Raw genomic sequence first — 12,350 nt, 5'->3', positions numbered from 1 at the left:
AAACAACTTGTAAGCGCTGCTATTGCTAATTCGGAATGTGTCAGCCGTCAGTAACGGCGCATTAGCTGCCATTCACTGAGGGCTGCTTCTGGACTTTGTCTCCAGCCCCAAGCAGCAGAGCGTTTTAAAATAGGAGCACCGCGTTCTGGAATTCTTTCTGTCCGTGACAGCAGTAACCTTGGAAACCAAGCTGCTAACACATCTCAATCCCAGAGCTTCCTACAGTTTAGGTTCTCTGGCTTTCTTTTCGTATTGTCTGGGCACCGCTGTTTTGTGAGCTGATGTTAACTGTTGGTTTTGGTTTTCCCACGTCGTTGGCACAAACAAGGACAAGCAGAAAACCTTTCTAGATATCCCTCTCTGGTCGCACCTCACCTAGAGCCTTCCCTACTTGGTGCTATCAATCCCAGAATTCCTGACCCGGCAAAACTCTGCCAAAGGGCAGCTTAAAGCAGGCTCTCCCTTGACCTGGCTTCAAAGGATCCACCCAGGTAGCAGCAGCAGGCACACCCACCCAGGTACTCAGCGCGACCCCGACCGCACACCCCAACCTCCGGAGAACCCTCGCGAGACAGGACCTCAAGGGGACGAGAGTAAGCCCACTATCTCGCGAGAAGAGGGGGCATCGGCGGAAGCGAGCTAATGGCCCCCTGGGCTCCACGGCCCCAGCCGGTGGGCGGGGACGGAGAAAACCCACCCCCTTCCGGCTCGCGTCCCCGCCCCCAGCCCTGAGGCGTCGGGCGGCGGGTACCGGCGCCTCCTTCTCCCGGTCCCCTGCGCCGCCGCTCCGCTCCGCTCCGCTCCGACTCTTGGAGGGCTCGCGGCAGGGGGCGCCGAGGGGGCGGGGCGTCGCGGGTCCTCCCCGCCCCCTTCCGCGCTCCGGCAGATAGGCCCGCCTCCGGGGGTCCTGGTCCCGAAGCGGCTCGGAGCGCAGGCCGGCGCTGCCCGCAGGTGTCGGCGGCGGCGGAGCCACCGGCCCCATGGTGGGTTTCGGGGCCAACCGGCGGGCCGGCCGCCTGCCCTCCTTCGTGCTGGTGGTGCTGCTGCTGGTCATCGTCGTCCTTGCCTTCAACTACTGGAGCATCTCCTCCCGCCACGTTCTGCTTCAGGAGGAGGTGGCCGAGCTGCAGGGCCAAGTCCAGCGCACCGAGGTGGCCCGTGGGCGCCTGGAGAAGCGCAACTCGGACCTCTTGCTCTTGGTGGACACGCATAAGAAGCAGATCGACCAGAAGGAGGCCGACTACGGCCGCCTGAGCAGCCGGCTGCAGGCCAGGGAGGGCCTGGGCAAGAGATGCGAGGATGACAAGGTAAGGTCGAGTCCTTTCCTCGGCCCTCCTAGGGGTGGGGTATAGATTAATATTAGCCCCCCGGCGTTTGCGGTATGTCTTCGGCGTGGTAGCCCTGGAAGCTTCCCAGCCCCCAGCAACCCCGTGTGTTGTCAGACTTTCCCGGTACCAGCGCCACATTCTCCGTTCGCTTCCAGAAAGGCTGGCTGTAAGTTCTAGTTCTCCAGAGTGGCCTATGTGTAAATGCCGCCTTTTCTCCAAGAGCTCAACTGCTGAGCTGGCACTGGTAACCCTGGCCTGTGTGGCCGCCTCACGTTCACGGCCATACAAATCTGCAGACTACCAGGTATGGTGTGGGCATTGTCTCACCCTCATTCTATGCAGACTGATCAATATTAATTTATTTCAGAATGGGGCCTCCCTTCCCTTTCGGTGCTCAACATATATTTTTAAACAGCATGACTTTTAAAATCTCTGTAAGTATGTATTTTGTGAAGTAGGTTTTAAAAACACATTATTTTTGTGTTGAAAGTGGTGTGATAGATGAGTCGGAAACCATATATGAGCCATTCCTGTGACTTGGACACCGTTAATCCATTACCTTCGCCATTTGAATTGGTAATGAAATTAGCCAAAATGGTAGAATCTAAAAATAAGTTCATAGGAACAGAATCTTATGTCTGTGTCATTATTATTCTTGAAAGAAAATAAAATTGGGTATGCTTAAGTAGCTGTTAGGACTGGTGTTAAATGCAGATAGAAAATACAACATTTTAAATTTTAAAAGTTTAAAACGACTGTGATTGTATCCTACTTATTTTTATTGGTTTTCACTATTTTATTGATAGTTTATAACTTAGGCAACTTCAGTTTAAAAATTAGAATTTTTAAAATTTCTTGATGGGCACTATAGTAGATGACCTTTCTTGGCCTTTAGAATAAATTTTACATTTATTTATTTAGTTGTGTGTAAGTGTGTGTGGCATGCGCCTACACACACATACCAGAGAACATGTGTGGGGATCAGAGAACTGCTTTCTGGGGTCCATCCTGTCGCTTCCAGGGACCGAACAAACTCAGGTCACCTGTCTTGGCAGCAAGTGTTTTTACCTGCTGAACCATGTTGCTGGCCCTTAAATTGAGTCTTCTTTGTGTATGTGTGTGTGTGTGTGTGTTCACCTGAGTGCACATGTGGATTTCAGAGGACAACACGTAGGAGTCATTTTTCTCCTTCTACCATGTTGGTCCTGGGAATGGAACTCAAGTTCCATGAGATTCCATGAGCTCCCAATCTTCTTACCCTCTTTGACCTTTACCTTGCTTCTTATTTCATGAAAACTGAGTCTCTCTGTTGTTTCTTGTAACCCTTTCTTCTTGACACAGTATGGATGTCCTCTGAGAGAGACTTATGCACCTGCTACACACTTAACTCTAAAGCATGAACAACTCTTGGATACAGTAGGTGGAAACTCGTGAGAGTTTGGAGTGTTAAAATAAGATCTTCAAGATGGACAAGGACACCCTTTTGAGTTAGTTCTGTCTGTCTTCTGGTTGTGGATCAAAATGTGAGCTCTTGGCTTTCTTTGCTCTGCTGTCTGATGGACTTTAACCCTGTAAAACCATAAGTGTTTTAGTTTTCTATTGCCTTAACAGAACACACTGGCCAAGGCAACTTAGAAAAGAAAGCATTTTATTGGTGGCTTAAATTTTATTATTGTATGTGTGTGGCTGTTTTGTCTGCATGTTTATCTGTGCACCACATGAGTATCTGGTTCCCAAGGAGGCCAGAAGGAGGCTTTGGGTCTCCTGGAACTAGACTTACAGGTGCTTTTGAACCAACTTATGAGTGCTGGGAATTGAAGCCAGGTCCTCTGCAGAAGGCACAAGCGAATACTGGGAATGGGATGAATCTTTTGAAAACTCAAAGCCTGCCTGTAGTTGAATTTTTTTACTCTTTGGGGGCCTGCCACCCACCTCCCAAATAAATACTTAGAGACTTATGCCTACTTATAAGTGCCTGGCCTTAGTTTTACTTGTTTCTAACCAGCTTTTCTAACTTAAATTACTCCGTTTCTCTTTAACTAAGGTTTGCCTCTGGATTTTTACCCTTTATTCTGTATTTCGTTCTTTCCTTCTTATTCTGTGGCTGGGTGGCTGGCCATGTTGTCCTGTTCTCCTCCCTCAAGCCTAGATTTCTCATATTTATTCTCTCTTTTGCCTGGCTATTGACCATTCGGCTCTTCATTAGACCAATCAGGTGTTTTAGGCAGGCAAAGTAACACAGTTTTACAGAGTTAAACAAATGCAACAGAAAAGAATGCAGCACATCTTTGCATCATTAAATAAATATTCCACAGCATTAATGAATGTAACTAAACTAAATGTAAGTTTAATCTTAAACTAATGTTCCACAACACCTGTCCCCAGTGACACACCTCCTTCAACAAGGCCACACCTCCTAATCTTTACCCAAACAATTCTACCAACTGGAGAGCAAGTATTCAAACATATGAGTCTATTGGGACCATTCAAACCACCTCATAGATTCAGAAATCCCAGCTCTGGAACCAGGAAGATGATGTTTGCTTCCTCCAGTTTGTTGTGCCATTTCTACATGAGAATAAGAGGGCTTGAAAGTGTTCTCATTACTGTCCAGGAAAGTGGGAAATCAGACCCATTTCTCTAGATTCTCTCCAAGTTACTCTATTTTATTCTGTTCTGTAAATGATTTTAACTTGGAGAAGGTATTGGTTTGCCAGGGCTGCCATAACAGTACCACAGACTAGATAAAGAACTTAATTTCTACACAGCCTTGGAGGCAGAGAGTCCCAGGTCAAGGTACTGGCAAGTACTGATTTTCTCTGAGACCTCTCACCTTGACTACAGATGGCTCTTGCTGCCTTTTCCTGCCATGGAGTTCCCTGTGTGTATGCATCCCCAGTGCCTCATGTTAGATTCCAGGCGTTTTGGATTGTGACCCCTGTTGTACACAACTGTTCTAAAAGTAAAATAAGCATCATCTTCAGTTTAATTGTGCCTGCATAGAAAAGAGCATCCTGTCTGGGCTTATTGAACTGTTTACTTCCTCTCATAAATGGCTGAGGAGGGTCACTTACTCTTCCCTTGAGTGCTGAGCCACTCCATACCAGTTATTGATGCACGTCGGTACTAGTTGTTCAGGGCTTCAGGGAGGGCTAGAATCTATAGGTTGGTGAAAACTAGGGGAGGATCTGCATCTGTGTGGCTGTGGGAAAACTTTCATTCCTCCTAAGTAAAGGTCTTCTGGAGGGGGCCTTGGTCAGTGAAGGGGAGCGCCACACTCATGTAAGTAACCTGTTACCTATGTGCGATAAGGAAATCCAGTAAACTCATTGGTTTCCCAGGGGTAGATGTCTTTTATGTTTCCCCCTGAGGATGCATTTTAGCAACATCTCCACACTAGTTACCTCATTTAATCACTTTATTAAACTCCAAATATGACCATATTCTGAAATCCTGGAGGTTGAAACCTCAGTGTTCACCCAGTATCTGGAGAAGTCAATCACATACACAATGTAGCCTCCTTTTTTTTGTTTTGTTTTGTTTTGTTTTTTGTTCCTCTTCTTTCTGCCAAAAAAAAAAAAAAAAAAAAAACCTCCATTACATGTACTTTATTTTTCTTTTTGTGATAGACAAGAGGCTCACTATAGACCAAGGCTGGGTCCAAGTACTGGTATTTATGTATGTGCCCTCCCTCAGCTTGCGAGTAGATTCTTGTTACTTTGTCCCATGCAATGCAGCACGTGGTCTAGTTCAAGCTCTTGATAGGGGAAAAGAACTGTCAAGAATGTAGACAATGTCTTCCTCAAAACTCTTCTGTTACAAATATATATACACAAAGGTCAAATTTTGAAGCTAGGTGTGGTAGCATAGGTCAGTAATCACAGTCTAGGGAGGTGGAGGCTGGAGAGCCATGAGGTCAAGGCCAACCTAGGTTATATAATGAAACTTTGTTTTGAGAAGAGAAAAAAAAAAACCCTCATTTTTGAGGCTTGGAACTGAACAATAAATGACTCCTTTTTCTCTTAATTGTCACAATCTTGACTGTGACTATATTAAAAAGAATAGCTGGACAGTGGCACACGCTTTTAATCCCGGCAGTCAGGAATCAGAGGCAGGAGGATCTCTATGAGCTCAAAGTCAGCCTAGTCTACACAGAGACATCCTGTCTTGAAAAACAAACAAAAAAGGTGTGTCTGTGTGTGTGTGTGTGTGTGTGTGTGTCTGTGTGTGTGTGTGTGTAAAATAGCTTTAGTTAAATGAAGAAAAGACAATCAGAAAGGAGAATGGAGAGCATATTATATTTTTCCTTCAAAAATTATCTTCACTGTGTGTACTGCACAATATATAGGTATATAACCTCCACACACACCAAACCTGTATATAAAAGCTTTGGCACACAGCAGATGCTTACTTAGGAACCAGGTCTGGGCAGTAGGTGTGCCCTTTACCACACTATACTGCAAATCTAGTATCTGTATAATCAAGCAAATTGCTTCTCTGTGCCTCAGTTATCCTCATCTAAAAAAGGACAATGATAATCTTCTTACTCTTTGGAAGTTTAAATTAAATTCATTAAAATTATTATTTTTTTTAAAGGTATATACCACCATCGCCCATCCATTTTAAATGGGGCTGGAGAGAGGATGCTTCCTTGGTTAAGAGCACTGGCTGCTTTTCTAGAGGACCGGGGTTTAGTTCTCAGAACTCATCTGGTGCTCACAACCATCTGTACCTCCAGTTCCATAGAATCTAAAGCCTCTGGCTTCCACAAACACCAGGCACATACATGGTGCACAGGCATACATGCAGACAAAACTTTATACACTGAAAATAAAATTAAGTAAATATTTAAGAGAAAATCTTAAATGATGTCTTGGCTATTATTATTATTATTATTATTATTATTATTATTATTCCTTTACTGCTTATTTATTTATGACTGCCTTTTCTTCAGGCAGTCTGTGTCTGTGTTCCTGTCCAAGATCAGTCTTTTTTCCTGGGTGTTGGACTTTTTTTTTCCTTCCCATTTACTGGTCCAATTTCAGTTAAATTTAGTTGGTTTCTCCCATGCTTGTCTTACCTGACTCCCTGGAGCTTGACTGTTTCTCTGTATTTTAAGGATCAGCCTTCCATAGTTGTAAAATGCATCTGTTCTTGTGCTTTCCCTCAGCTCACCTGTCATAATCTGGCCGGCCACTTTATAACTAATTGAGCTGCTGTCTTATGTAACTTAAAATCATGCAAAATTGGAACCTTCATTCTGAGCTTCCTCTCCTACTTTATTAGTCTTGTACATGCATGATGTTCATGTAACAGTTATTAAAACAGGTTAGAATTTTGGGCTTTTCCTTTAAGCAGTTCTCCTCATAAGCAAACCCAAGCACCCTCAGACCTTACTTTGAGAGTGGTTGTATCAATTACTTCATGAAGTCAGAAAATTGTTTAATCTTTAAGGTCTTCTGTAGAGTGGCTCCAACCACCTGTGTCTTCTGTTAGCTCCTGATCCAGGTTGTTGAAGACCAGTGGTCCAGCTGAGTTTGTCTCCATTACCTTTCTGTGTCATGATTGGCTTGTGTCTTTCTTCCTCTTTCTTGACTCATCCTCTTGATTCTTTTTTGCCTCTCCCTCTTTATCCATCTTCTGAGCCTTCTATATTCACTCTGTAACTGCTAGTACTTCTGATCATGCTTTTTGTTTTTTATGTATAATTTACATTTATTATTTAAGCCACACTAGTTTATTTGTTTAGCTAATAGCTTTCTTTGCATTAACCTCCTCTTCTCAACATTGTAAGTTCCTTGAGAACAGACTGCTTTAAATTTTCTCCTGTGGGATTTCTGATAGCACTTATTGTTGACTGAATGTTAAAGAGTTCATTTGCCTATCCCATACCTCCTCCCCAAATCCTGTTAAAGTTTTAATCCCTGTTAATGTGATTGTCACTTTTGGAAATGGGTATAGCTTCTGACATTCCTAGGAGAAACTTTCAAATTCTCTGTTCCTCTGGCTCTTACAATCTTTCTGGCCTCTCTTCTGCATTGATCCCTGAGTCTTAGAGTTGTGTTACAGAGATATCAGTTGGGGCTGGGTCCCGCAGCTCCGCATTTTGATTGCTTGTGGATTTTTTTGTATGATGTCCATCCATTGGAAAGAGACGTTTCCTTATGAGGGGTGAGGACTACAGTTACCTGTGGGTATAAGGACAAATTTAGTGTAGTTAGGGATTATGGTGGCTTAGTAAATGCTGAGTGTGGGTTCTTGAAGATTCATCAACTCGCTAGGCCTGGATAGGTGACGAGGTGTCCAGTTCCGGACATCATTTACCTCTCATTGAACTGTTGATAATTCCAGTTAGAAAGCTATTGGTTACCAGCAAGGTATGTGTACCATTACTGTGCCATAGGATTATCAAACCTTGTTGGTGGTTGTGGTTTATAGAATTGTTGGTTTCTTCCCCTCTTTGAAAGCTTTCATGGTGTTTTCTGGTGCCATGAAAGCTAGTTCCAAGGGAGGAGGCTTTCATGTTGGTTCTAGCTCCTCTGGGCCCTGTGTCTGAAAGCATGGTGTCTTTAGCAATAGGGACTTACTTTCCACCGTTGGGGGACAGCCAAGGGTGATAAGAAGAACCTATGACGTTTTAGAGTCTCTTGGACAACTCTGGTCAACAGTTCACAAGAGGGCTTCTTGTACCTGGTGTTGGAGTTTTTGTTAGATGGTCTTTGGCACGTGGATGTAGCATTGTAAGCCCAGATGGGAAAATTTTATTAAACTGTATATGTATATATTTGTACACTCACTTATGTGTACTATAGGTATTTTAGGTAGATGGTTAATAGTATGAATTCTTAAGACTTTCAGACCTTTCTGTATTTATCTCTGTCCCCTTCCTAACTAGAGCCCCCCTGTTTTTCCCATTTCCCTCTTCAGATCTTTTGTACCATTTTTCCTCCGCCCCCATGGTCCCTTTTTTACTTTCCTGGTTTCTAAAGTTACTCCAGAATATGTACTCATACCTGAATATTTGGAGCTAGGATCCTCAGATGGAAAACAACATGCAACATTTGTCTTTCTGGGTATGGGTTAATTTATTCAATATGATCATTTTTATTCCCATTTGTTTTCCTGGTTAGACTCTGGAAAAGGATAGGATAATCTTATTGATGTGTTTTTACTTTGACTTAAAAAATATTTCAAACAAAAAACCAAATATATATTTAATTTATTCTTTTTTATTTTATATGTTTGAGTGTTTTGCTACAAATATGTCTGTGCACCGTGTGTGTGTGTGTGTGTGTGTGTGTGTGTGTGTGTGTGTGTATGTGTACAGGGAGGATGTGTAGCGCAGTAGTAGAGTGCCTGCCTAGCATGCAGTAGGGTGTGTGTGTTTGTGTGTGTGTGCATGCAAATAATTCAATCCAGGTCCTTGCACATGTAGGTAAACACATACTGCTGAGCTCTTTCTCCAACTGAAGCCCTCAGTTTGATCCCAAAACTGCAAAAACAAAACAAACTCCAGTCTTATAGGGAGTGGGCAATTGGGAAAGGTTGGGCAACAGGTGCAGTGTTAGTTGACAGGATGACTAAGTTCTGATATTCTCTTGCAGTCAGCTGACTACAGGGAATAGTAATGCACTGTGTGTTTCAAGATAACAGTAAGGATTTTAAGTATTTCACCAGCAAGAAATGAAAAGCATTTGAGGTGATGGATACATAAATTACTCTGCTTTGATCAATATACATCAAACATGTTTCAAAACATCACATTGTGCCTTATGTATGAGTATTATATATCAAAATAAAATAGAAAGCTAAGAAAGTAAAAAACTGAATGTTGTAAACACAGATTTGGCACTACAAATTACATGTGGACTCAGTAAACATTTGATGACTGATTTAGCAGTTTGCCCTGGTTTTGAAACCAAAGCATGTGTAAATAAGTGCTGGGCTACTCAACACAGATTACCCACGTCTCTGAGAACGCTACCTAAAGGTAGTGATCAAAATATTCTGATGTAAAATCGTCCATCATCAACTCATTGTCTTTTTAGCATGAAGAGAATATTGTGTTTGTTTCCTGTATACTTTCTTCTCCTAGACACCCTCTCAGATTAGTTAATTTTGAGATGGAGTCTTGCTATGTTGCTCTGTCTGGTCTTAAATCCTGGGTTCGAGCAGAACTACAGAAGCAAAAAAGCAAGGTTAGTGTATGTAGTGACTTTCCTCATGGACTTTGATGGATTAGGCCTGTGTTTTAGTTTTGGCAGGTGCTGTCTACATGCTGAGTTTTACAGCCAGAATAGTACTTCCACCATAGAGTCAGTTGTACTAAGGTCTCTGGGATTCTGTCACACTACACAGAAACCCTGTCTTCGAAAAAAACAAAAAGGTATATATGACTGTTTTACTTTCTGTTATGTGGTGTGTCTGCACCACATATGTACTGTGCCTGCAGAGATCAGAAGAGGTTGTTGGATCTCTTGGAACTGGAGTTACAGAAGGTTATGAGTCATCACATAGGTACTGGTAATTGAACTCCAGTCCTTTGGGAAAATAGCCAGTGCGCTTAACTGACCTCCATGTCATTGTTGTCCTTGTTTTCCTTGTCTTCTTCCTCCTTAAGGAGGACTTTGCTTCAGCTCATGGTTCGGGGGATGTCAGGCTATCGTGGCAGTCAGAGCATGGTGGCTATCAAGGCTCCCTTTGTTCGTTTTTAAAGACTTATTTTATATATATGAGTGCTCTGTCAACTTTATGACTGAAGAGGACATCAAATCACCACTGTAGATGGTTATGAGCCACCATGTGGTTGCTGGGAATTGAACTCAGGACGTCTGGAAGAGCAGCCAGTGCTCTTAACCACTGAGTCATCTCTCCTTTTCCCCCCTTTGTTCATTTTATATCTGTCGTTGTTGTTACTAAGCTGTCGTTCTTTATGTACTCTAGGTATCAAACTCAATCAAACATAATCTGTAATTTTTGTCCTCGATTTTGTAGGTTGTGTTTTCAGTTTGTCACTAGTATTTTTTGAAGTTTTGACTGTTGATAAGTTCAGTTTTATCTATTTTTTCATTAGTTGTCTCTGCTTTTTATTATCAAATTTAAGAAATATAAAATCCAAGGTTATAGACATTTTTTCCTATTCTAAAAGTTACACAATTTTATTTCTATTGAGACTTTTGTTTCATTTGAGTTGGTTTTCCCTTATGATATGATAGAACCTTGCTTTGCATATGGTTTATTCAGTTGTCCCAGCATGCTGAAGAAACTTGTCATGGTTAACCTTGTTAATTGATTGGATTGACAGACCCTAGGGGGTTAGTAAAGCATGTCTCTAGTTGTGTTTGTGAGAATGTTTCCAGAGAGTTTATGAGGGCTCTGACCTAAACAGTGGTTTCATCTTCTAATGGGTCCAGTATTTGAATAGGCTGTTGTGCGGAGGAAATGGGTCACTGGAGGGGGTTCCTTTAGAAGATAAATCTTGGTCCTGGTCCATTTTTGTACTGTTGTCTGCTTCCTGCCATAAGGTGAAGAAGCTCTTGTGTCACATACTTCTGTTGTTATGATAGTCTGCTCTCAGCTAGGCCCAGAAGCATTGAAACCAGCTGTACTTCTGAAGCTGACCCAAATAAATTCTTCTTAAGTTTATAGCAGGTATCTTGTCATTGTGGAAAAACTGACACAGGTCTCTTTCTCTTTTTTTCTTTTAACCATTAACTGTCTTGGCATTCTTGTAGAAAATCAGTTGATTGTATACATGTTGAATTGTTTTTGGTCTCTTAGGACCGTACATTTTACAGTCAAATACCATAGTAAGGGGTTTTAGTTCATCCTTGAGGGAAAGGGGAATAATATAATAAAATTTATTTTGAAAAAATAAGAGCTGGCCATTGTGGCACATTACCTGTAAACCCAGGAAATGGAAGCATTTACAAATAATGTTTACCTGGTGTGGGATGATGGTGCATGCCTCTAATCCCATCACTTGGCAGGCAGAGGCATGAGGATCTCTGTGAGTTCAAGGCCAGCATGGTCTACGGAGTGAGTTCCAAGACAGCCAGGGCTACACAGAAACTCAATGTCTCAAAAAAACAAAAAAGTTTATGTTGAGATAATTTTCAGTAAAGTTAATGCCTTATAAGCATGAGGGCCTAAATATGATTTCAGCACCACCTAAAAGTGGAGGCTTCTAAAGACTACAGAAGGGTTCCATCTGTGCTGCTATGGGAAAGCCTTCATCTCTAGTGGGTGTGGTCTGTTGGGGGGAGAGCACCAGCATTCCCTCTCTTAAGTAGTAGCCCCCTTATCAGTGCTCTGCAAGGAAGCCCAATAAACTAATTGGCTCCCTAGGGTGAATTTTGGTGGAATCATGCATCTACCTGTTGTTGGGACCTTTGGAGAAGGGTTAGACTACATTGCTAATATCTCCTCCTGGCAGGGAATTTGACTAACACCGTGTATGTCATGTATATGTAGAAGTTGGACGACTACTTGTAAGGGTTAATTTTCTCCTTCCATTATGTAGTTTTCTGGAATCAAGCTCAATCAATGGTCGGGCTGGATGGCAAGTGCCCTTCCTAACAATGGACCATAGTTAATATTTTTTGTTTTGGTTTGTTTTGTTTTGAGACCAAGTCCCTTGTATTACTCTCACTGTCCTGAAACTCACTCTACTGTAGACCAGGCTGACCTTGAATTCAGAGATCTGACTGCCTGCCTTTGCCTCCCGAGTACTGGGATTAAAGGCAGGCACTGACATTCTTTCCGGCTCATAGTTGATGCTCTTGAAGAAGATAGCCACAAGAGAATCATTAACTATATATTCAGAGTGAAGGATTAAAGTAATTAGGAGAAGATAATCCACAATGTACTTCCTTGTAGTATAATTAGCTCACAGCTACTAAAAAAGAATGGAAAATTGACTGAGTGTGGCAGCACTTGCTTTAGTTCCAGCATTTGGGAGGCAGAGGCAAGTGGATGTTTGTGAGCTTGAAACTAGCCTAGTGCGATTGATGAATTCCCGGC

General features: G+C 42.5%; 1 protein-coding gene across 2 annotated transcripts in view; it reads left to right on the top strand.

Moving 5' to 3' along the window:
* Positions 1-769: 769 nt before the first annotated feature.
* Golm2 (golgi membrane protein 2) overlaps positions 770-12,350 on the top strand; it is a 78,713-nt gene continuing 67,132 nt past the window's right edge. Inside the window, exon 1 of one of the 2 annotated variants that reach the window (XM_048459577.3) lies at positions 770-1,307. In XM_048459577.3, coding sequence (XP_048315534.1) covers positions 981-1,307 — 327 coding nt within the window. In that variant the 5' untranslated portion in view covers positions 770-980. The remainder of the gene's footprint in view (positions 1,308-12,350) is intronic. The other variant, XM_048459578.3, reaches the window with a different exon arrangement.

Source organism: Myodes glareolus, chromosome 10, assembly GCF_982192425.1.
Source record: "Myodes glareolus chromosome 10, mMyoGla1.1, whole genome shotgun sequence".
Taxonomy (NCBI): Eukaryota; Metazoa; Chordata; class Mammalia; order Rodentia; family Cricetidae; genus Myodes; species Myodes glareolus.
This window is presented reverse-complemented; position numbering and strand designations above follow the sequence as displayed.